Genomic DNA, 26774 nt, shown 5'->3' on the forward strand with positions numbered 1-26774 from the left:
TCTGTACCTTCCCACTTCTTTTGTATTATAATTTTGACTTTTGACCACTGCTGAAGATGCTGGATAGACAGGAGCCTGATTTGCTGATACTTTGTTCATGGCACTAATATTATCAGCTTCTTTGAATGATAGTATATTTTAGAGGCAAATGTTAGCCATTAGTTTTCCCATTGTTGTGGATCTCGTATCAGTGGCTGGTGACAATTTTTCTTCAGGTGCTGACACCAGTCCCATGGGTTGCCGCTTTCCTCGCTGCTCGCCGTGAAATAATGGGCGATTTGGAAAGCTTGGGTTTCAGTGCCAACACACCGAGCGGACCTCCTGTTCGGTCACGCCACCGACGCATCAGGCGGGGAAATCGAGCTCACAGGTGCCTGACAGTGCTTTTAAATTGAGGAAAGTTACACAGGCCAATTGAGCCAAACTGTGTGTTTTCGTATGTTAGCTGTCGAGTATCTCGTTTACGCATATATGACTATAGATTCCTGTAGCCACTCCCATCTTCTTCTACATTCACAAGGAACGTTTCATTCATGGAAGGGCCACCAGGCTTGTGGTACACATTTTCAGTTCAGCTCTGTAATTCACTTGTGTAAACTATTTTGGTATTTAGTGTGCTGAAACCTAATATGATAACAGAAAAGCTGTATCTCACACACTTGTTTTACAATGAACACTCAGACATTTAAACATACATGTTTTTAGAAATTTTAATTTTATGCATTTCATATGCCATTTCAGTTTATAATTTAATTAATATACAGGGTGTTCCAGAAACTTTGCAGCCGACTTTTAGGGTAGGTAGGGCACATCGTAAGGATCGAGAGTTGCATAACAGCCCATAGCTGCAACATCATCATACGCCACTAGGTGGTGCTGTACCAGAGAGTACTGGAAGGAACATGAGGATTTCCTCATTTGAGCGATCAAGCATGCGAGGAGCGTGGAATTGTATATAATGGAGAGCTTGGAGACGTGCACTTAATTTATGGAATAGCTGAATGAAGTTGTTGAGCGGCTGCATACATTTTCAGTATGCTTTCCAGACAGACATCAGCCATACTACAGTTTGTTTGCAAGTCTTCATTGAAATTCGGACAAATACGAGTCATTGCGAAATGCTGTAGCTAATGAGGGAGGCCACAGTCGGTACATTTGGTGGTGGGAAAGAAAGTGTGTTAGGTGCTGCTGAGAGTAATCTGAGCATCAGCATATGAGCTGTTGCCTTGGACGTAGGAATGTCTTGTAGCAGTGTCCAGTGTGTTTTGAACACAGAGTTGTTACATGCCTTTCATCTCCAGAGGGTGCTGTTATTGCACCCTGGTAACAATCCTTGAGTGCATTTTGCACATTCGTTTCTGTAACAAAATATGCAGTTGTCAGCTTACGTGTTGTTCTCTGATGATGCCATAGTTACTAATTAATGACACTGTATTTAATCTCCACAGTGAGCATTTGTGGGCACAAGAAAACCCACACGGTGTGCAGTGTCATATGTCACAACATCGTTACACAGTTAATTTGTAAGTGAGTTTGGTCGGCGACTGCTTAGTCGGGCTGCACCATTTGTGATTGCTCTTGACAGCCCCGAAATGAGAGGAAGATTTGTCTATCATTCAAGGAGGTCATTACTGAGTTCTTAGGTAACAAAAAGGACCCACACTATATATTTCTGTTTCAGCTGTCATGATGGGAAACTTCAATACTTTAAGTTGTTTGATGAGCCTTAACATACACTTTTTTGACAGTCACCTGCGTTGTTTTTGGTAATGGGAAGTCGGTATTAGAACCACTAGAATACCCATCTTAAAATACTGCTCAAATGTGTGGGACCCTTAACAGATAAGAATAATGGGTTATATTGAACGTGTACAAATAAGAGCCACAAAAATGTTTTGTTAAAATTAGATGAGAACATGAATTGGCAGACGCTGGAACGTAAAAGTTTGTTATCCTGTGATAGCGTACTTAACAAAGTTTTCAGAACCCATATGAAGTGAAGAATTTACTACAACCCTCTATGTATTGCTCCCAGAGGGACCACGAAGACACAATTACACTAATTATGGCATGCATAGAGGCAAATAAGGAGTCACCCTCTCTGATCTCCTTAAGTGAGTAGAACAGGAAGAAACTCTTAACATGTGGTACAATGATAAGTACCCTCTGCTGTACACTTCATAGACTATTTTTGTGTTTGTAGATGTAAATGTGACGGGAGATTGCTGTTGGTCACTTCACAGAGACGCATAACAGGCATCAGAGAAAAAAATAGTGTTAAAAGCTTTAAGGAGAAAAGAAATGTAAACCAATGGATGTACAATTCTTACACAAAAGAAAAATCCAGTATGGAATAATGATAATATTGTGAAAAGAATAGACTGCTACTCACCATATAGAGGAGACGTTGAATCACTGAGAGGCACAACAAAAAGACTGCTAAACATGCAAGCTTTCAGCCAAAAGGTCTTCTTCTAAATAGACAACACACACACCCACACACACACACACACACACACACACACACACACACATCCCACACACACATGACCACTGTCTCTGGGTACTGAGGCTGCCCTGTGAGCAACTGCGAATAATGGAAGAAGCAGTCTGGGTGGTGGGGATGACGAGGAGGCTGGGTCGGGGAGGGGAATGGGTAGCAGGGTAGATGTGGGGGAGGGTGGGTGAAGTGCTGCTTTTGGGAGCATGCAGGGAGTGATGACGACAGGCTAGGGCAGCTAAGTGCTGTCGGGATTGGGGGGGGGGGGGGGGTGGAAGTTGGAGAGGAGAGAAATGAATGGGGAAAAAAGACAGTGGGTGTACTGGTGGAATACAAAGCTGCGAAGTTCTGGAGTGGGAGCAGAGAAGGGGATAGCTGGGTGAGAATGTTTTTGACTGGAGAGGGATTACGGAAATTGCAGGGAGAGTTCCCACATGCACAATAGAGTAAAACTGCAGTTGGTTGGAAGGATCCACATTATGCAGGCTGTGAAGTAGTCATTGATACGAAAAACGTTGTTTGGGCAGCATGCTCGGCAACTGGATGGCCCAGCTGTCTCTCGGCCACGGTTTATCGGTGCCCATTCATATGGACAGACAGCTTGTTGGTTGTCTTGCCCATGTAGAATACAGCACGGTAGTTGCAGCTTAACTTGTAGATCATATGACTGACTTCACAGGTAGCCCTGCCTTTGATGGAATAGATGTTGCTTGTAACTGGAATGGAGTAAGTGGTGGTGGTATGGGATAGGTCTTGAATCTAGCTCTATTACAGAGATATTGGCCACAAGGCAAGGATTTGGGAGATGGGGTGGATTAGGAATGGACAAGGATATTGTGTAGATTTGGTGAGTGGCGGAATATCACTGTGGGAGGGGTGGGAAGGATAGTGGTAGGATATTCCACATTTCAGGGCACAACTAGTGGTAGTTAGCATTTTAATACAGAAATGGAAAATCCTGGGTTGAATACAAATATGGAATACAAATATTGAAAGTAGTAAAGACAGCAGCTCACAGTATGGAAGAAGCATTTAGGAATTGATAGGAGTTAAACTAGCGTAAAGTGGAAGCGTATGAGTTTGAATACTGGGCTACAAGATTCAAACGTTTATTTATGCTGATATCAATTTTGCAGTGTTTCTTTTGTGCTGTGTGTGGAAATTGAACAGCTATATTTATTTTTCTATGTTAGCTGCTTCGTAATGGTAGCTTTGCTGTGTGTCAATTTTCTACACTCCTGGAAATTGAAATAAGAACACCGTGAATTCATTGTCCCAGGAAGGGGAAACTTTATTGACACATTCCTGGGGTCAGATACATCACATGATCACACTGACAGAACCACAGGCACGTAGACACAGGCAACAGAGCATGCACAATGTCGGCACTAGTACAGTGTATATCCACCTTTCGCAGCAATGCAGGCTGCTATTCTCCCATGCAGACGATAGTAGAGATGCTGGATGTAGTCCTGTGGAACGGCTTGCCATGCCATTTCCACCTGGCACCTCAGTTGGACCAGCATTCGTGCTGGACGTGCAGACCGCGTGAGACGACCCTTCATCCAGTCCCAAACATGCTCAATGGGGGACAGATCCGGAGTTCTTGCTGGCCAGGGTAGTTGACTTACACCTTCTAGAGCACGTTGGGTGGCACGGGATACATGCGGACGTGCATTGTCCTGTTGGAACAGCAAGTTCCCTTGCCGGTCTAGGAATGGTAGAACGATGGGTTCGATGACGGTTTGGATGTACCGTGCACTATTCAGTGTCCCCTCGACGATCACCAGTGGTGTACGGCCAGTGTAGGAGATCGCTCCCCACACCATGATGCCGGGTGTTGGCCCTGTGTGCCTCGGTCATATGCAGTCCTGATTGTGGCGCTCACCTGCACGGCGCCAAACACGCATACGACCATCATTGGCACCAAGGCAGAAGCGACTCTCATCGCTGAAGACGACACGTCTCCATTCGTCCCTCCATTCACGCCTGTCGCGACACCACTGGAGGGGGGCTGCACGATGTTGGGACGTGAGCGGAAGACGGCCTAACGGTGTGCGGGACCGTAGCCCAGCTTCATGGAGACGGTTCGAATGGTCCTCGCCGATACCCCAGGAGCAACAGTGTCCCTAATTTGCTGGGAAGTGGCGGTGCGGTCCCCTACGGCACTGCGTAGGATCCTACGGTCTTGGCGTGCATCCGTGCGTCGCTGCGGTCCGGTCCCAGGTCGACGGGCACGTGCACCTTCCGCCGACCACTGGCGACAACATCGATGTACTGTGGAGACCTCACGCCCCACGTGTTGAGCAATTCGGCGGTACGTCCACCCGGCCTCCCGCATGCCCACTATACGCCCTCGCTCAAAGTCCGTCAACTGCACATAAGGTTCACGTCCACGCTGTCGCGGCATGCTACCAGTGTTAAAGACTGCGATGGAGCTCCGTATGCCACGGCAAACTGGCTGACACTGACGGCGGCGGTGCACAAATGCTGCGCAGCTAGCGCCATTCGACGGCCAACACCGCGGTTCCTGGTGTGTCCGCTGTGCCGTGCGTGTGATCATTGCTTGTACAGCCCTCTCGCAGTGTCCGGAGCAAGTATGGTGGGTCTGACACACCCTTGTCAATGTGTTCTTTTTTCCATTTCCAGGAGTGTATTTGCTTTATGTAGGAAAATTATGTATTTTAACTTTTAATTTGAAGTGGTGTGGTGTACTAAACTCGAACTAATTTCTATGCACTCTAATGCATTACCCAGTAACCTGTGCAAGTACAAGTGAACAGGCTACGATAGGCGTGTACAGGGTAAACATATCTGCAACATTAGTGTCAGAGATCAGGGTGCAGGTATGTATACACTATTCACTTCTACTTTGACAAGTTACCGTATAATGCATTAAAATGTACAGAAATTGAATTGAGTTTGTAATTTATTTTCTTAGTATTTTACTACTGCTTTTGTTTCACAGCCTTTAAGTAGATCATCCGATGGTGACTTCATAAGAATTAAAAACTACTGGTAGTTACATTACCAGTGGTATGACACAAGGTTGAGGAATAAAATTAAACAATTTTGCTTCAGAATGTGTTTGTTACACTGTCTGCTAAGCACATTTAAGATCGTGGCTTTCTGCAATGTAAAAAGTCAGTTTCAGAAGTTGCCAAGAGGTTGTGTGGATAATGGCTAGGCAACTGGGATCACTCCAGATGCAGTCGATATTTTTTTACGGGATCGACGACTGTCGTCGCAGGTCGAGACCCGGAGTCGTGCGCGATCCGCCACTCGCGACCTCGTCCACGCCTGTGGCCACTTCCCCGCCGGGCGGGAATAACAGTTCCTGTCCGCCGTCGACTTACACCCCCATGGAGGCGCTGGCGTCGGCCATTTCGGGGGGAGCCGGCACGCACATCGCGACTTCACACGACGACACGACGGAAGGTGCGGTCCACTGCTTTCGCGACGAGCACGGAAACTGGATGTCGTACACGTTTCACGAGCGCGGGGCCGGCACGGCAAACCACGGCGTGATGCCCATAGCTGTGGCAGCGGCAGCTGCGGCGGCAGAAGTCGGGGAGGAGAGCCCCAGCAACTCGTCGACTGTGTCGGCGACGTCGGGCGGCGGCAGCGGCGGGCGGGTGAAGGCAGGAGTTGCCGCCCCCCTGCTGCCGTACCATGGTCACGGGCTGTACATACTGGAGACAGTGAGTAATAGTGGTAGAATGTAGTACACTAACTTACAGTTTTGTGTCCTGTCCAATTTGTCGCCTCGGATTTTAGGGAGAGGATTTTAATGTGCTGCTGGGTGACTGGCTCACCCAGGTTTTAGGTAAGAGGTCCGCCAGTCACGATTACCTACTTGTTTCACTTTGATTTCTGTTCTCTTTTCTTTGTGTTTCCTTTCCTTTTTTAGTGTGTTTCTTCTCCTCTTGTTTTGCCTGTGTATGTGAGGATTTGGAACTGCATCAGGTCTGTATCTTTTAGCCATTCTCCTTGTTCGCTGTCCGTCTTCGTCCCTTCACCGCATGTGTTCGTGTTTCTGTGCATTTGGGCACTGATGACCATGCTGTTTAGTGCCTGAAAACCTCAAACCACACACACACACACACACACACACACACACACACACACACACACACACAAACAAACAAACTGTCCAATGTGCCTACAAGTCATGATGTGCCACTCGCAGCTGCGCAAGGTGGCGTAAGGACAGTGGCTTTCTAAAGATCCAAAGTGACAGGAACTGGAGACAAGTGTCATGTCTTGTCGATGACAACTGGTTTTGAATCTAACACAAATTGTACCTATAATTGAATTCAGATCCGTCTCAACTGGTTTCTGACTGAATATTGTGAAGAGGGCTTCATGCAATGAATATTTTGAGTCTGGTGCTTCACAAAAGGCCATTTACTTACAACAACATAGGGAGCTGCATGTCTTCAGTGGGCTGAACAAGAAAGAAGTTGGACATTAGCTGACTGGAGACATGTAGTGCGGTCTGAGGAGCAAGGTGTCAAGTGCACTGAAGACTTGGGGGCAGAATGTACCTTGGAAATGGTGAAAATATGAAATTTCTTTTTACTGGTGATTATGAAGTATGTATTTTCCAAATATGAAAGTATTTTATAACAAATCCTTACTTAAAGGTCCTAAATGTCAGTTTAAATGGCAGCTTGCAGAGTGAGACGCTCCCACTTTTTCCACTGTGACTTGTCTTCTCTCAATTCATAAGTATAGGGACATTTTTTCCTGTTGCTTTGCACTTTCACCTATTAGTGACCCTGTATGTTGCTTTGCATTCAGTTGTTTCCTACAGTAATAATGTAGCTCTTTTTTTTTTAAATAGATGATAGTGAATGTAATGAAAACAATATTAGGTTTGTGTATGGTGTGGGTACGATTGGAAAGATGTTACCAGCAGGGAAAACTTCATATGTCATTATGAACTCACCAGGCTGTATTACAAAATTTCAGAAATCATACAATGGAAAATCCAGGATGGAATGTAACAGTATTATGAAAAGGAAAGTTGCTGCTCAGCATTAGCGGCGATACTGAGTCACAGAACATGCATGCGCACGCAAATACAAACGCAACACTCACACATGACCGCAGTCTCATTCAGTTGCATGAGACTGCAGAGGTGTGTGTGTGTGTGTGTGTGTGTGTGTGTGTGTGTGTGTGTGTGTGTGTGTGTCTGTCTGTCTGTCTGTCTGCGTCTATTGTTGACAAAAGGCCTTAACGCCCAAAAGCTTAATTTGTGACAGTCTTTTTGTTGTGCCTATCTGCGATTCAGCGTTTCCACTATGTGGTGACTAGCAACTTTCCTTTTCATAAAATTTCAGAAATACAATTATTTTTGCAAGCTAGTTGCAAATCAGTGGAGGAAACTGTGGATTTAAATGATCAGTGTATAGCAGCCCGTATTAAAGACACTGTAAGGGTGATAAAACTTTAAACTCAATTTCCCATAACTTTTGTTCTTTCTAGCTAATGTACCTTTTCTCTGAAACCATTAATCCCAGAGTGCTGAAATTCTAACAGTCAGTTGTCTTAGTACACATGCATGAAGCAACATTTTTTTTTTATATTTCTGGCTCTATTATAAAGGAACCTGTGACCTTATATAATTTTAATAATTTGCCTGACAAATGGGTGATTGCTAAAACTTTTTTTAGAATCACAGTTTTAATACAATAGTCTAAAAATGTCAGTTTGTTAGCAAATACCGTAAATGAACATGAAAAAAATTTCAGTGTTCTACTATTAACACTTTTGAGAAAAAATACATTGAAGGCAGTCCATTTAACATGGTGGAGATAGAAGGTACCTCCTCCTCTTAACTTGCAGGTTGTGTAGGGTGCAGTACAGGTCAGAGATGGCTCTGTGATATTATGAGGATGAATTTTGTACAGTAACTTCAGCCCACTAATTCAGCTTACTGTGAATATGAACCAGAATGTTTATTTCATCTTTGTCAGTGACCTGGGCTTGATCTTTCTTATGCCTCTTCATGATGAATAATCAGTTGATGCTTCAGTCTTCTTAGGTGTCAATACCCTTGTTGACACAGTTACACACACACACATTCTTGGCTTAATGAAAACTAGGAATCCCGTTGCACCTCAACTTACCCTTTGAATCACCCTGTCGTAATCCCATGGAAAATGTATGGAATGGTGAAACATAGAAATCAATGCCTAAGAAATTCAGTGTTTGCAGTACCTAACTATCAAGGAATGACTTCAGTGGGCTTTGGTGTACCAAAAGGAACTTCTGGATTCTCTTCCTCACTGATTTGAGATAATGATTATTAAGCTAGGCAGTGTTACATGATATTAATATAATGTCTGGAGGTGCCAAATTTTTTTGACCAGAGTGCTTGTGTGTGTGTGTGTGTGTGTGTGTGTGTGTGTGTGTGTGTTCTAGGAACAGTTTGTTCTATTTCAAACAAACTGTTGACACAGGTGATGCCTCCCTCGCAGCGGTCGCCGTTCCACATCCTTCTGGAGCCTGGGGGCAACACATGTCGCCTGGTGCGGAGGTCTCCGCCCCCGCCTCACCGCAGCACCGGGAGCTCCGCTGGGCAGCAAGCGGGGATCGGAGCCGGAGCTGCACACCAGGCTGCCTCCAGCGAGACGGACACGGAGATGACACTGACACGTGCCGCTGCCGCGACGGGGCGCTTCAGGCTGGCCGACGTTACTGCCGGCCTCACCTCAGAGGACATCAGGCGCCCGCGCAGATACTACAAGCTCAAGCTTTTTCGCTGCCTAAATATCAAGGTAAGTGTTCAGTTACTGTAGTGTGGGATATTTAATTCTTTGGGGCTGATTCTTTGCAAGTGGACTTCCTGAGAGGTAGCCACTGATAAAATAATGGGTACAGTTTCTCAAGATTTTGCATTTCTTCGTGTGTGTGTGTGTGTGTGTGTGTGTGTTCTGATGATTCCAGCATGACTGGGGATTCTTAGTAGAGATCATAGTTAAACTACTGTTCACTAGATAGTTTGGGCATATTGGAAAATATTTTCATATTTGCATCTATGAGGGTCTTCATAATGACACATTCCAACCATTTTGCACTTAATTGTGTCAACATTCAATGAATATTGCAAAAACATAGGCTACTACAAATGAGAGTGCATGAAAACTACTAGAGAAAAATTAATAGCATCTTGTGCATCCTTAAGAAGGCCTGTGTGTAAAACCTAAGCAGTTGTTTGTACATAAAGAGCTGTTAAAAAATCTTAGGTTATTTAGTTCATATGTAAAGTCCAGTTGACCTGCCCAAAACTTCCAGTCACACTCTCGTCGATCAGTTGAAACTGAAGACAGCACACAGAAAGCAGAAATATGAAATTCCAGGTTTAAAAATGTATTCATGCAAGAGGATACTACAGTACTAATGTTTGACTATCACACAGACACACAAATGAGACTTACTGAAATTAGCAACCCTGAATTAAAGAAAAAAAATAAAGACTGCACTAAATCAAACAAGGCAACAGGCCCTGATGGTACATTTGATTTTACATTGAATACAGTAAGTAATTAGCTCCTAACCCTGAATTAAAGAAAAAAAATAAAGACTGCACTAAATCAATCAAGGCAACAGGCCCTGATGGTACATTTGATTTTACATTGAATACAGTAAGTAATTAGCTCCTGTCACAGTTCATATATCAACAGTTGCTTGTGCAGTCAACAGTTCCATGTGACTGGAAATGACTTCTGTTCTTACATAATTACAGAGCTATGCCAGTTGACATCTGTCAGTTGTAGCAGTCTAGAACATATTTCAAGTGTAGACAGTATGATGATTTTGAAGTATCAATATGGATTCAGGAAAGACTACAAACACAGATTCCTTTCCTTATACATGATATCTTGCAAACAGTATATGTTGGTGAGCAGGTAGATTGCTAGACATCGCATTCAACGCTGTGCCAAATTCTCATATACTAACCAAAATACAATCATATTGAGTATTTTCACAAATGTGTCATTGGCTTGATGAATATTTGAATAATAGAAACAAGTATGCTGTCCTTGGTGACAAACGTTCAGCAAAAATGAGAGCAACATGGGATGTGCTCCAATAAGGAGTAATAGACATGGACAGAAGGTGTACACTGTTATGTCAACATACACAGTTTGATATAGTAACACAGACAATGTGCAGAAGTTACTTCATTGTGATGTCATACACAAAAGTAATTGGATACATTTGCATATACATATTTCTCAAAAGTTTACATTAGAATGAAGAACTTTTTTATAACTGAAGCTGCGACTTTAAAAGTACATTGAAAATGTAGTAAATGCTGTTGAAAAGACAGACCTTGAATTTTTTCCTTTCATTTCACTGTTTCAATTTTGCCAAGAATAGCCACTAACATGAAAACTGAAACATTTACCTGCTTTAAGAGAAAGTGACGGCAGTGTTTACTGCAGTATTCGTGACACTACACATTGATTCTAATGGAGTCAAACACAAGTATTTTTTCCCTTCTGCATGCACATTCTTATGCCTTTAAACATTCATTCCTTTGTCAGTGATGAACATTGATGATGTCACACTTGTTTAATATTGTTCTTTATTTATTTTCAACAGTGTTTCAAGTATCAAAAGACTAAATAACAAAGCAAACGTGTGCTCTGCTAAGTATTGTAAACATAAAAAGATCAAATTGATTTTGATTTTCTATGACAAATCAACACATGGCCTAATTGAGAGTGACAGTTTTTCACTTGATGTATAACTGTAACATGGCACTTGCCCAGATTTGTAAGGTTACATGCTAAAGGACTTCATAGCATCAAGTCTAACTGCTGCCTCCCAGGCAGGAATAGTACATAAAGGATTCTTCACTCTAAAGTGGATTGTGTGCTGCTTTGAAAATTGATGGCAGATTAAAAGTCTGTGCCAAATTGAAACTAAAACCCAGATCTTGCCTTTAATTGGTAATGGTCCGATTGGATGAACTATCCCAACACGACTCACAACCGGCCCTCACAGCTTTAATTCTGCCAGTACCTCGCTCTTGCATTCTAATCTCCACAGAGATTCTAAATATCTTATTAGGATGTGGCTAAGTCATTTCTCTGAAATATCCTCTCCTGCAGGAGTGCTAGTCCAGTCACATGTCCGGGAGAATTTCTGTGAAGTTTGGAAGACAAGAGAGTGGTGTTGGCAGAAATAAAGCAGTGAGGGTAATTCGTGCTTAAATAGCTAACTAAGTACGTGCATTGATTGAAAAATCTTAGAGTCTGGGTTCAAGTTCAACTCTGGAACACACTTTTAATTTGCCAGGGAGCCTGAGTTACAGTACGAGTTTCTTGCCCCTAACATTTGTGTGTACATTTTGCAGGTCCGCTTTGACCGTCTTGCCTTGGTGGCGCTACTGGACCGGAACTTGACGCTTGCTGAGGCGACGCTGTCTTTCTGCCTGGCAGTCGCTGTGGCCGCCCTGGGTGCACGCGTCCTGCAGCTCGGCTTCTACAGGGACATTTTCGCATTTGTCTTCTGCTTTGTAGTTGCTGGGTGCCAATATTCTTTGTTGAAAAGTGTCCAGCCAGATGCAGCATCACCAACACATGGGTTGGTTATTATTTTAACCTGTGTTTTGTTTATCATACTTTGACATGTACGAGGGGGGTCGAAAAGTTTCTAGTCTGACCAATATGGAATGACAGAAATTTTATAATACCAATTTATTTTTCAGTATAATACCCATGTACACCAATACACTTGCAGCATGATGAGATAACTTCTGCAAACCATTCAAATAAAAGTTCTTCTATTTTGAGTCCAACCGAGCGTTCACAGCATCAATAACTGCTTTATCATTGTCCTTTGAGGTATTTTTTTTTAGGTTTGGGAAAAAGAAAAAAGTATGATAGAGCGAAATCTGGAGAATATGGCAGATGACGTAACAATTCAAACCCGCAGTCATGCAGAGTTTCCGGTGTTGCGAGGGCTTTGTGTGCTGGTGTGCTGACCCGATGCAAAAGAACTCTGTACCTTTCTTTCTTTCTCTCTCCTCTCAAATGGTGCAGGAGGGTGCAGTTGTATGATGCATCGATAGTTGCACCCCTTTGCAAGTAATCCACCATAATTACCCCTTCTGCATCCCAGAAGACCGATGCCACCACCTTACCGGCTGATTTTTGCACCCGGAACTATTTGAGGGTAGATGCTGAAGGATGTTTCCATTGTTGTGACTCAATTTGTCTCAGGATAAAAGTGGTGAACCCACGTTTTGTCCATTGTCACACACCTTGCAAGAAATCCGTCTTCATCTGCTTCAATTTGGTGGACGATTTCTTCACATCACTGTACATGTTCCTTTCTCTGATCTGCATTCAAGTCTTTCAGGACCCACTGAGTTGATACTTCCCGCATTCCCAAAAAAACCATGACAGCATCATGAGCACGTCCATGGGAGATTCCAAATGTGGTTTTAATATTGTTTGATGATCCTGCAAAATCACATAGTGAATTGCAATCACTGTTTTATCAGTGGTAACAGTGACAGGCCTTCTGCTGCTTGGTGCATCTTCCACACTCGTTCTTCCACGTTTGAAGTTGGACACCCAGTTTTTCACTGTCGTTAAATTTATTCCGCATGTCCTCCACAATTTCCATGGGCATCATTTCCTTCAAATGAAGATATTCAATCACAGCACTTTTCTTGATTCTCTCAATATTCGCCATTTTGCTTACACTACAGCATACAACACATCCTAGGGGCAAAAGTAACGAAGCAGGAGCCGCAAAATTTGACTTGCATACCCACAAAGGGTCACCATAACAGTAGGTGGTCATGTTTGTGCGAGACATTAGGATAACTGTCTCAGGCTAGGAACTTTTCAACCGCCCCCTCCTGCGCGCCCACACACACACACACACACACACACACACACACACACACACACACACACACACAAAATCATTGAACTATCAGCACTGATCTGTATTAAGTGGCATTGTAGCTATTGGAGACATTAACACTGCTACTGTGTCCTATATGAGCACTTTCCATTTATCTTAGAACTCCTTATGTAAGTGAAGGCGTTTAAACAAGAATTAGGACATTGCTAGCTTTCTGATAAATCCTTCTTCTACCCTGTCCGCAGGAGAAGGTTTCATATGAAAGCTGACAACATTCTGGCATTGTTTATATGCCCGTCAGTTGCCCAGCACCTCAACAGTTCACTGAGTTGTTACCTTTACTCCTTAAATTACGTATTGAAAGTGTAATTTGTTTAAACTTAGTTGTGGACGTAGGTCACTGAGTCTTGAATGTTTCTTTTAACTCTTTATAAGAAAGTTGTATTAATGTTATTGGTTTCAGAATATAATTTCTTGAGGTCAGCTGCACTGCTACTGTGTCCTATATGAGCACTTTCCATTTATCTTAGAACTCCTTATGTAAGTGAAGGAACAAAGTGCTGCAGTGGTCAAAACATAAGATTTGTGTTTAAGAATAGTGTTGTTTAAAACCTAATGTACCTCTTCTGGTGTTGATTTACTATACTTTCCCCCTATATATTTTGGTAAATGGTTGTTTTCTTTTTTTAAAAAAAAAAAAAAAAAAAAAAAAAACAAGGCACACTTCACTTCTTCTTTCCTGTTCACACGAGGCCGAACATCAACACATCACTTCACTGTAATTAAGGAACTAGCAATGGTAAAGTTAATTAATGACTGAAGAAAACTTCGTAACACATGTTCTTAATAAAATTTACATGGTAAACTGCTCGGAAGTGAAGTAAAAGGTAAAGTGTTGTCCAAACATTTGAAAACATTAACATTTGTTCCTTGGAAAAGATATGAATATACATACACTTAAGACAATATTTAGAAGGCAATACTGTGAACATATACCCCCTTACCCATTCTTTGATAAGTTCTGGTGATGAAATATTTACTGTTGATAAACGTTTGTGTTACTTGGCTGGAAAACTATGTACAACGGGATGGTATAAAGTTCACAATGTAAGATAACTGACTGTATTCTGTGATTGAAATTTGTGTTATAACTGACCATTCTTTGTATCTACCAATAAGAATAAATTATTTTCCTTGATGCAGTTAGCAGAACAAGGTCCATATATGCCTGTTAAAATTCAGAGGTCAGCTTTCTGGAGTTGTGGATGTTAAAAAGACATTCTTGCTTTCCATCTTAAGAGATTAAACTTATTGAGAAATCCATCGGCCAACTTTTCCATTAGATACTTGCAAACACAGAAACACTATTTTGTGTCAGTTTTCCATTTGTAGTTAAGGAATACAGTTTCGTGTGTGAATGTGTTATTTTATTTACACTCTATCAGTTGTACACCTACATATAATCCTGCCAGACGTATCTACATGCCACTGACACTTTATCACATTTTTTGTGTTGCCATTCCAGTTACCATGTGGGAAATAGGCAATCAATGCAACCACATGTATAGTCACATTCCGTGGTATTATTGATGGCAACTTCTGATTTTTCATTAGCAATCTGCACAGTTGCCTGCAAGGCCTTAACCACAGGGTTACCAGACTAATGCACCAGCTTCTTATAAAAATTGGTACTTGTGCAAAGAAAACTTCTCTTTCAGTTTTGTCAAAAACTTCTATATGTAAAGTTCAACAGGGAAATTCATCAAAATTTTAAGAATCCATGTTTAATTAAGGTTTAGGGCGAGTGATAAAGAAGTTCCCCCCCCACCATTACCCCCTTACGGTCAAGGATGTGACCTATATTGAGGTGCAGTTTATATTTGTATTATACCTTAATTTCATTTTTACAAGCACAAAAGAAAAAATATGTCTTTATGATATTTGTAAATAACTGTAAACACACTATAGATTCCAGTTCTTCTTATCAGTATTTCCTGCATTTGCAGCTTCAACCGCATCGTGGCCCTATCACGACCCGTGTACTTCTGCCTGCTATCGAGCCTGGTGCTAATTGCACACTTCTCTGTAGAGTCCGGCCACTCTGATCCGACACCACATACTGTCTACGGTGTGACATTTTCTGCACGGCAGCTTGCACTGATGGCGAGGGAGGTGATGTTGAATTCATTGCTGCTCCTGCCTCTCGCCTTCAGTCTGGGTCTGCTGCCACAGGTAGGTGCAACACAAACAGAATCAGATGTCACAGAAACGTCTTGTGTCAACTGTGTTTGTGCATGCAATTTCCCTGTCTCTCTCCACCTTTATTTGTACACTTCTGCTATGTATGATCTTCAATGGATGTTTATAACTAATACTTACTTCTTATGGAATGCAAGTGAGTATTCAAAGTGCAGCATTATGTCTGCCTTTTGAATTGTGGTTTGCTTTTTATGAAAGTTCTGTGAACAACAATTTCTACCCATGTGCAGGCCGAATTAACACTCAGTGTTTGAAATATGGTAGAATAATTTTATTTTTGTCGCAGGTTCATGTGTTGTAAGAATAAAGCAGATACCCTGTATTTCATTTTATGTTTCATGTTAATCACTGTTTAATCTTAGAAAATTCATTTTGATAAATTTACAGAGATGATATGTATATCTGTCCTCTCCATCCCCTTTTGTCAAGAAGGGGTGGGGTGCGTATCTCCAAGATACTGTAGGTGCAACCACATCAGAGGAGTAACTGTAGAGAGTCCAGACAAACAGGTGCTTCCTGAAGATGGGCAGGAACCTTTTCATTAGTTGCAGGGGCAACAGCCTGGATGATTTACTGTTCTGGCCTTGTAACACTAACCAAAATGGCCTTGCTGTGCTGGTACTGCGAATGGCTGAAAGCAAGGGGAAACTGCAGCCGTAATTTTTCCTGAGGGCATCCAGCTCAACGATTGATTAACACCCACTTGAGTAAAATAGCCCCCCCTCCCCCCCCCCCCCCCTATCAGATCTCTGGTGGGGACTACTCAGGAGGATGTAGTCATTAGGAGAAACAAAACTGGTATTCTATGAATCAGAGAGAGGAATGTTAGATTCCTTAATTGGGCAGGTAGGTTAGAAAGTTTAAAAATGGAAGTGGGTAGGTTGAAGTTATTTATATGTAGGAATTAGTGAAGTTCGGTGGCAGGAAGAACAGGACTTTTGGTCAGGTGAATAACGGGTTATAAATTCAAAGTCACATAGGGGTAATGCAAGGTGGGTTTAATAATGAATAAGAAAATACAGTGTGTACATAAAGTCTGGGAACACTTTCAGTTATTTATTGCACAAGAACTAAACATTGTACAGATATCATATGTATTGCATTTTGAAGAGAAACTGTGAAAGTTTTTTTTTTTTTTTTTGGCAAACATTCGATATGCAAACCGTGAGTGACCCGACAGACGTCATTATGGTAATCAAATTGTTGTCATACCCGTCCCAGCATGGCATCGTCGACTGTGGCAGTCGCTTCCCGTATTCTCTCCCAGAGCTCTGCTACATCACGTGGTAGAGGTGGTACATACATCAGATCTTTAATGTGACCCCACAGAAAAAAGTCACAAGGAGTGAGATCTGGTGATTGGGGAACTCCAACACACAACACAGAAGCTCGCTCCACACCTGAAATCGCCACGTTTGTGACTTGCGCTATTGGCAAATTACCAAACTATGCTGTGACGGTCAGGGTTTCTCTTTAAAATGACATATTTGTAATATCTGTACAGTGTTTGCTTCTTATGCAATAAGTAATTGAAAGTGTTCCTGGACTTTATGTACACCCTGTAGGAATACAGGTAAGCTAATGTGAACAGCATAGTGAACACATTATCATCATCAGTCTTGAGACAAAGCCAACACCTACCACAGTAGTAAAAGTCTTATGCCAGCTAGTTCCACAGATGATGAAGAAATTGAAAGAACGTATGATGATATAAAAGAAATTATTCAGATATTTCAGGGAGAAGGAAGTTTATTGTGATGGATACTGGAATTTGGTAGCAGGAAGAAGAGGAAAAGGAAAAATAGAAGGAGAATATGACTGGGGGAAAGGAATGAAAGAGGAAGGCACCTAGTAGAATTTGGACAAAGCATAGTTTAGTCATCACTGATGCTTAGTTTAAGAATCATGAAAGAAGGTTGTATATGTGGAGAAGAACAGGAGACTTTGGAAGGTTTCAGCTTGATTATATTATAGTAAGATTTCAGAACCAGACTTTAAACTGTGCAGGCACAGATGTGGGCTCTGACCACAATTTATTGTGATGTATATACACAGATGGAAGTGACAAATGAAAATTTGTACCGAGGCCAGGATTCAAACCCGTGTCTCCTGCTCACCAGGCAGATGCACTAACGAATATGCCACCCTGGCACAATTGTGTAGCACAACTACACAGACTATTCTAGCACACCTCCCTCCTTGGTGCAAATAGTGGGACCGTATGGTTTCGTTTGATTAAAGCACCTTTGCCCGGGTTTTGGGCAGGATCCCTCATTTTGTTCGATGCTGAGGTAGCTATTCCAACACAGTTGAAGAACTTCTGCAATGCTGTTTGAGTTTAGGTGGGAATACCGAGTGGACCGAGGCACGAGTGAGAATTTGGATTGAGAAGTGAGGCATGCTTGGGTAGTTTATACAGTTGTGCAAACCCACTGTGCCAGGGTGGTGTAATGGTTAGTGCATGGGCCTTGTGAGCGTGAGACCGGGTGCAAAGCCCAGCCTTTGTACAAATTTTCATTTTTCACTTATATATATATATATGATCTTTCCCTCTCCTTCCCTCTCTCCTGATGAGGCAACAGTTTGTTGTGAAAGCTTGAATTTCGTGTGTATGTTTGTGTTTGTTTGTGTGTCTATCGACCTGCCAGTGCTGGCTTGAATTTCGTGTGTATGTTTGTGTTTGTTTGTGTGTCTATCGACCTGCCAGTGCTGGCTTGAATTTCGTGTGTATGTTTGTGTTTGTTTGTGTGTCTATCGACCTGCCAGTGCTGGCAGGTCAATAGACACACAAACAAACACAAACATACACACGAAATTCAAGCTTTCACAACAAACTGTTGCCTCATCAGGAGAGAGGGAAGGAGAGGGAAAGACGAAAGGATGTGGGTTTTAAGGGAGAGGGTAAGGAGTCATTCCAATCCCGGGATCGGAAAGACTTACCTTAGGAGAAAAAAAGGACAGGTATACACTCGCGCGCGCACACACACACACACACACACACACACACACACACACACACATATCCATCCGCACATACACAGACACAAGCAGACATTGAAAATGTGTGTGTGCGAGTGTATACCCGTCCTTTTTTCCCCCTAAGGTAAGTCTTTCCGCTCCCGGGATTGGAATGACTCCTTACCCTCTCCCTTAGAACCCACATCCTTTCGTCTTTCCCTCTCCTTCCCTCTTTCCTGATAAGGCAACAGTTTGTTGCGAAAGCTTGAATTTTGTGTGTATGTTTGTGTTTGTTTGTGTGTCTATCGACCTGCCAGCACTTTCGTTTGGTAAGTCACATCATCTTTGTTTTTAGATATATTTCTCCCACGTGGAATGTTTCCCTCTATTATATATATATGTTGTTGTGGTCTTCGGTCCTGAGGCTGGTTTGATGCAGCTCTCCATGCTACTCTATCCTGTGCAAGCTTCTTCATCTCCCAGTACCTACTGCAACCTACATCCTTCTGAATCTGCTTAGTGTATTCATCTCTTGGTCTCCCTCTACGATTTTTACCCTCCACGCTGCCTTCCAATGCTAAATTTGTGATCCTTTGATAACTCAAAACATGTCCTACCAACCGATCCCTTCTTCTAGTCAAGTTGTGCCACAAACTTCTCTTCTCCCCAATCCTATTCAATACATCCTCATTAGTTATGTGATCTACCCACCTTATCTTCAGCATTCTTCTGTAGCACCACATTTCGAAAGCTTCTATTCTCTTCTTGTCCAAACTGGTTATCGTCCATGTTTCACTTCCATACATGGCTACACTCAATACAAATACTTTCAGAAACGACTTCCTGACACTTAAATCTATACTCGATGTTAACAAATTCCTCTTCTTCAGAAACGCTTTCCTTGCCATTGGCAGTCTACATTTTATATCCTCTCTACTTCGACCATCATTAGTTATTTTGCTCCCCAAATAGCAAAACTCCTTTACTACTTTAAGTGTCTCATTTCCTAATCTAATCTCCTCAGCATCACCCGATTTAATTTGACTACATTCCATTATCCTCGTTTTGCTTTTGTTGATGTTTGTCTTATATCCTCCTCTCAAGACACTGTCCATTCCGTTCAACTGCTCTTCCAAGTCCTTTGCTGTCTCTGACAGAATTACAATGTCATCAGCGAACCTCAAAGTTTTTACTTCTTCTCCATGAATTTTAATACCTACTCCGAATTTTTCTTTTGTTTCCTTTACTGCTTGCTCAATATACAGATTGAATAACATCGGGGAGAGGCTACAACCCTGTCTCACTCCCTTCCCAACCACTGCTTCCCTTTCATGTCCCTCGACTCTTATAACTGCCATCTGGTTTCTGTACAAATTGTAAATAGCCTTTCGCTCCCTATATTTTACCCATGCCACCTTCAGAATTTGAAAGAGAGTACTCCAGTTAAGGTTGTCAAAAGCTTTCTCTAAGTCTACAAATGCTAGAAATGTAGGTTTGCCTTTTCTTAATCTTTCTTCTAAGATAAGTCATAATGTTAGTATTGCCTCACGTGTTCCATCATTTCTACGGAATCCAAACTGATCTTCCCCGAAGTCCGCTTCTACCAGTTTTTCCATTCGTCTGTAAAGAATTCGCGTTAGTATTTTGCAGCTGTGACTTGTTAAACTGATAGTTCGGTAATTTTCACATCTGTCAACACCTGCTTTCTTTGGGATTGTAATTATTATATTCTTCTTGAAGTCTGTGGGTATTTTGCCTGTCTCATACATCTTGCTCACCAGATGGTAGAGTTTTGTCATGACTGGCTCTGCCAAGGCCATCAGTAGTTCTAATGGAATGTTGTCTACTCCCGGGGCCTTGTTTCGACTCAGGTCTTTCAGTGCTCTGTCAAACTCTTCACGCAGTATCTTATCTCCCATTTCATTTTCATCTACATCCTCTTCCATTTCCCTAATATTGTCCTCAAGTACAACGCCCTTGTGTAAACCCTCTATATACTCCTTCCACCTTTCTGCCTTCCCTTCTTTGCTTAGAACTGGGTTGCCATCTGAGCTCTTGATATTCATACAAGTGGTTCTCTTCTCTCCAAAGGTCTCTTTAATTTTCCTGTAGGCAGTATCTATCTTACCCCTAGTGAGACAAGCCTCTACATCCTTACATTTGTCCTCTAGCTATCCCTGCTTAGCCATTTTGCACTTCTTGTCGATCTAATTTTTGAGACGTTTGTATTCCTTTTTGCCTGCTTCATTTACTGCATTTTTATATTTTCTCCTTTCATCAATTAAATTCAATATTTCTTCTGTTACCCAAGGATTTCTATTAGCCCTCGTCTTTTTACCTACTTGATCCTCTGCTGCCTTCACTACTTCATCCTTCAGAGCTACCCATTCTTCTTCTACTGTATTTCTTTCCCCTATTCCTGTCAATTGATCCCTTATGCTCTCCCTGAAACTCTCTACAACCTCTGGTTCTTTCAGTTTATCCAGGTCCCATCTCCTTAAATTCCCACCTTTTTGCAGTTTCTTCAGTTTCAATCTGCAGTTCATAAACAATAGATTGTGGTCAGAATCCACATCTGCCCCTGGAAATGTCTTACAATTTAAAACCTGGTTCCTAAATCTCTGTCTTACCATTATATAATCTATCTGATACCTTTTAGTATCTCCAGGATTCTTCCAGGTATACAACCTTCTTTTATGATTCTTGAACCAAGTGTTAGCTATGATTAAGTTATGCTCTGTGCAAAATTCTACAAGACGGCTTCCTCTTTCATTTCTTCCCCCCAATCCATATTCACCTACTATGTGTCCTTCTCTCCCTTTTCCTACTGACAAATTCCAGTCACCCATGACTATTAAATTTTCGTCTCTCTTCACTACCTGAATAATTTCTTTTATCTCGTTATACATTTCATCAATTTCTTCATCTGCAGAGCTAGTTGGCATATAAACTTGCACTACTGTAGTAGGCATGGGCTTTGTGTCTATCTTGGCCACAATAATGCGTTCACTATGCTGTTTGTAGTAGCTAACCCGCACTCCTATTTTTTTTATTCATTATTAAACCTACTCCTGCATTACCCCTATTTGATTTTGTATTTATAACCCTGTAATCACCTGACCGAAAGTCTTGTTCCTCCTGCCACCGAACTTCACTAATTCCCACTATATCTAACTTTAACCTATCCATTTCCCTTTTTAAATTTTCTAACCTACCTGCCCGATTAAGGGATCTGACATTCCACGCTCCGATCCGTAGAACTCCAGTTTTCTTTCTCCTGATAACGAAGTCCTCTTGAGTAGTCCCCGCCCGGAGATCCGAATGGGGGACTATTTTACCTCCGGAATATTTTACCTAAGAGGACGCCATCATCATTTAATCATACAGTAAAGGTGCATGTCCTCGGGAAAATTTACGGCTGTAGTTTCCCCTTGCTTTCAGCCGTTCGCAGTACCAGCACAGCAAGGCCATTTTGGTTAATGTTACAAGGCCAGATCAGTCAATCCTGCCTAGAACAGTTCCATCCTCCATCACAGTGGGACCCAACTCCTCTTCCTCAAAATCACCCTCTCCAAACCTTCCAGGAATTTCTGACTTCCAGCCTTGCATCTCAGTCCTCTTAAAAAACCTTAATCCTACTCCCAACATCACCACTGCTGAAGCCCAGGCTATCCGTGACCTGAAGGCTGACCGATCCATCATCATTCTTCCGGGGGACAAGGGTTCAACGACCGTGGTACTTGATTGTCGGGAGTATGTGGCTGAGGGACTGCGTCAGCTTTCAGACAACACCACATACAAAGTTTGCCAAGGTAATCCCATTCCCGATGTCCAGGCTGAGCTTCAAGGAATCCTCAGAACCTTAGGCCCCCTGCAAAACCTTTCACCTGACTCCATCAACATCCTGACCCCACCGACATCCCGCACCCCTACCTTCTACCTTCTTCCTAAAATTCACAAACCCAATCATCCCGGCCGCCCCATTGTAGCTGGTTACCAAGCTCCCACAGAACGTATCTCTGCCTATGTAGATCAACACCTTCAACCCATTACATGCTGTCTCCCATCCTTCATCAAAGACACCAACCACTTTCACGAATGCCTGGAATCCTTACCCAATCTGTTACCCCCGGAAACGATCCTTGTAACCATCGATGCCACTTCCTTATACAGAAATATTCCGCACGTCCAGGGCCTCGCTGCGATGGAGCATTTCCTTTCACGCCGATCACCTGCCACCCTACCTAAAACCTCTTTCCTCATTACCTTAGCCAGCTTCATCCTGACCCACAACTTCTTCACTTTTGAAGGCCAGACATACCAACAATTAAAGGGAACAGCCATGGGTACCAGGATGGCCCCCTCGTACGCCAACCTATTCATGGGTCGCTTAGAGGAAGCCTTCTTGGTTACCCAGGCCTGCCAACCCAAAGTTTGGTACAGATTTATTGATGACATCTTCAGGATCTGGACTCACAGTGAAGAAGAACTCCAGAATTTCCTCTCCAACCTCAACTCCTTTGGTTCCATCAGATTCACCTGGTCCTACTCCAAATCCCATGCCACTTTCCTTGACGTTGACCTCCATCTGTCCAATGGCCAGCTTCACACGTCCGTCCACATCAAACCCACCAACAAGCAACAGTACCTGCATTATGACAGCTGCCACCCATTCCACATCAAACGGTCCCTTCTCTACAGCCTAAGTCTTCATGGCAAACGAATCTGCTCCAGTCCGGAATCCCTGAACCATTACACCAACAACCTGACAACAGCTTTCGCATCCCGTAACTACCCTCCCGACCGGGTACAGAAGCAAATAACCAGAGCCACTTCCTCATCCCCTCAAACCCTGAATACTCCACAGAAGAACCACAAAAGTGCCCCACTTGTGACAGGATACTTTCCGGGACTGGACCAAACTCTGAATGTGGCTCTCCAGCAGGGATACGACTTCCTCAAATCCTGCCCTGAAATGAGATCCATCCTTCATGAAATCCTCCCCACTCCACCAAGAGTGTCTTTCCGCCGTCCACCTAACCTTCGTAACCTGTTAGTTCATCCCTATGAAATCCCCAAACCACCTTCCCTACCCTCTGGCTCCTATCCTTGTAACCGCCCCCGGTGTAAAACCTGTCCCATGCACCCTCCTACCACCACCTACTCCAGTCCTGTAACCCGGAAGGTGTACACGATCAAAGGCAGAGCCACGTGTGAAAGGACCCACGTGATTTACCAACTGACCTGCCTACACTGTGATGCATTCTATGTGGGAATGACCAGCAACAAACTATCCATTCGCATGAATGGACACAGGCAGACAGTGTTTGTTGGTAATGAGGATCACCCTGTGGCTAAACATGCCTTGGTGCACGGCCATCATATCTTGGCACAGTGTTACACCGTCCGGGTTATCTGGATACTTCCCACCAACACCAACCTATCCGAACTCCGGAGATGGGAACTGGCTCTTCAATATATCCTCTCTTCCCGTTACCCACCAGGCCTCAATCTCCGCTAATTTCAAGTTGCCGCCACTCACACCTCACCTGTCATTCAACATCATCTTTGCCTCTGCACTTCCGCCTCGACTGACATCTCTGCCCAAACTCTTTGTCCTTAAATATGTCTGCTTGTGTCTGTATATGTGTGGTTGGATATGTGTGTGTGTGCGAGTGTATACCCGTCCTTTTTTCCCACTAAGGTAAGTCTTTCCGCTCCCGGGATTGGAATGACTCCTTACCCTCTCCCTTAAAACCCACATCCTTTCGTCTTTCCCTCTCCTTCCCTCTTTCCTGATGAGGCAACTGTTTGTTGCGAAAGCTTGAATTTTGTGTGTATGTTTGTGTTTGTTTGTGTGTCTATCGACCTGCCAGCGCTTTCGTTTGGTAAGTCACATCATCTTTTATATATATATATGACTTACCAAACGAAAGCGCTGGCAGGTCGATATATATATATAAGGAAGGAAATTAGGGAGGTGAGGCCTGACTAAGTTGAAAAATCGAGAGGTTGAGAGTTTTATAGGGAGCATTAGGCAGTGGTTGACTGGAACAGGAGAAAAGATCACAGAAGAAGATGAATGTGGGCAGCATTGAGAGATGAAATAGCGAAGCCAACGGAAGATCAAATAGTTAAAAAGACTTGATGAGAGGAGAAAATATAAAACTGCTGCAAATGAAGCATGCAAAAGCAAGCACACGAATGGCTAGAGGACAAACGGAAGTCTGTAGGAGAATGTGCAGCTGTGTGAGATTTAGATACCACCTATAGGAAAATTAATAGAAGCCTTTGGAGAAAAGGAAAGCTATGACTATGAAGAGCTCAGAGAAAAAACCAGTACTAAGCAAACAGGGGAAAGCCAAAAAGCTGGGAGGAATATATGGAGGGTCTGTGCAAGGGAAATGAACTCGAAGGCCATATTATAGAAAGGGAAGAGGATGCAGAAAATCCAGGGTGGAATAACAGCAATATTAAAAGGATAGCCGGCCTGTGTGGCTGAGCGGTTCTAAGCGCTTCAGTCTGGAACCGCGCGAGCGCTACGGTTGCAGGTTCGAATCCTGCCTCGGGCACGGATGTATGTGATGTCCTTAGGTTAGTTAGATTTGAGTAGTTCTAAGTTCTAGGGAACTTATGACCTCAGATGTTAAGTCCCATAGTGCTCAGAGCCATTTGAGCCATTAAAAGGATAGATTGTTACCACATAAAGGATGCATTGCATCACAGGCAGGAACAGTGAAAATAAATTTTAGAAATATTCCTGGTTTTGGACAAAGATTTCCTTCAGAAATAAAAACTTATACAATAACCACCACCTCTCACACACACACACACACACACACACACACACACACACACACACAAAGTCCCTTTCTCCAGGCACTGAGACCTGACTGTACCCAGATACAGTGGCTGTGGCATGAGCACTCGGTAAAGCATTATATTTCATTGAGCATTGCAGTGTGACACAGTTTCCTCTGTTATTTGGTGTGGCATTTTTTGGTTGGTATGATTTTCTTCACTTTGGCAGAATTGTGGGCTCACTGCTGCTTATCCTCTGCTAATACGTATGTGAAGTAATGAAAGTTCACAGGTCCAGTGGCTGTTTGCACAAAAAGAGGCTGTGTAGCAATCTGTTGCCACAAGCTTTAATTATGAACGGGAATCACACGAGAGAAAGATGAGATTTCTCATTGTCTATCATGTGATCATATAATCAACTGGTGCTGCAAAACTGCTGTGGAATAGCATTACAACACCATGCAGGAAGAGTTTAAGGGTTTAGTGCATTATAGAGGAGCAAAATATTACAACAATTGACAGACAATTTGTAAGGGATTCATTGTTATGTACCATGATGAAGTTTCTGTACGAACATTAAATTTTCTTAAGTCGAATGAACTATTACTGTGTTAGTTGCACCAGTTTTTAATTGAACTGAATAAGGAGTATGGATCCATTATATATTACTGCGAAGTATAACAACAATAGAAATTTGTGGGTGGAGCAATACGTAAAACAAAGTAATGGTAACCATTCAGCTATAGCAAACCAGTGCTTGGAACACAGAAACAGATAACAGAAAACAGCATCCACACAAACTTTTCAACACTAGCTCTTTCTCTAACAGCAGTACACACACAACCACACACACACCCAAAGGCACTCTCCCGTGGCCGCAGCAAGACTAACTGTTGTGACTTGGCAAGACAGCCAAGTCACTATGAGAGGAAGCCGAAAGGCACGCGCTTAAGCTCACGCAGACTGGCGTGAGGTCTGGAACATTACAAGGAAATGAGAACTTAGAAAAACGGACGCAGTTGCTGTAATACTTAACTTTAATCCATAATTGGTGTACATCTCTCTTGACTGTACATTCATCAAGATAAATATCAAATGCTATGGTGCCTTGCTAGGTCGTAGCAAATGACGTAGCTGAAGGCTATGCTAATTATCGTCTCGGCAAATGAGAGCATATTTGTCAGTGTAGCTTCGCTAGCAAAGTCTGCTGTACAACTGGGGCGAGTGCTAGGACGTCTCTCTAGACCTGCCGTGTGGCGGCGCTCGGTCTGCAATCACTGACAGTGGTGACACGCGGATCCGACGTATACTAACGGACCGCGGCCGATTTAAAGGCTACCACCTAGCAAGTGTGGTGGCT

At 42.9% G+C, this 26774-nt stretch overlaps 1 protein-coding gene across 1 annotated transcript in view; it reads left to right on the forward strand.

Annotated features, from left to right (window-relative positions):
- Positions 1-26774, forward strand: part of LOC124551265 (pecanex-like protein 1) — a 292683-nt gene that overhangs the window by 151608 nt on the left and 114301 nt on the right. Inside the window, exons 14-18 of the mRNA XM_047126263.1 lie at positions 216-370; positions 5751-6201; positions 8968-9285; positions 11874-12103; positions 15403-15628. Coding sequence (XP_046982219.1) covers positions 216-370; positions 5751-6201; positions 8968-9285; positions 11874-12103; positions 15403-15628 — 1380 coding nt within the window. The remainder of the gene's footprint in view (positions 1-215; positions 371-5750; positions 6202-8967; positions 9286-11873; positions 12104-15402; positions 15629-26774) is intronic.

The sequence above is a fragment of the Schistocerca americana genome, chromosome 9, assembly GCF_021461395.2.
Source record: "Schistocerca americana isolate TAMUIC-IGC-003095 chromosome 9, iqSchAmer2.1, whole genome shotgun sequence".
In the NCBI taxonomy this organism is placed as follows: domain Eukaryota; kingdom Metazoa; phylum Arthropoda; class Insecta; order Orthoptera; family Acrididae; genus Schistocerca; species Schistocerca americana.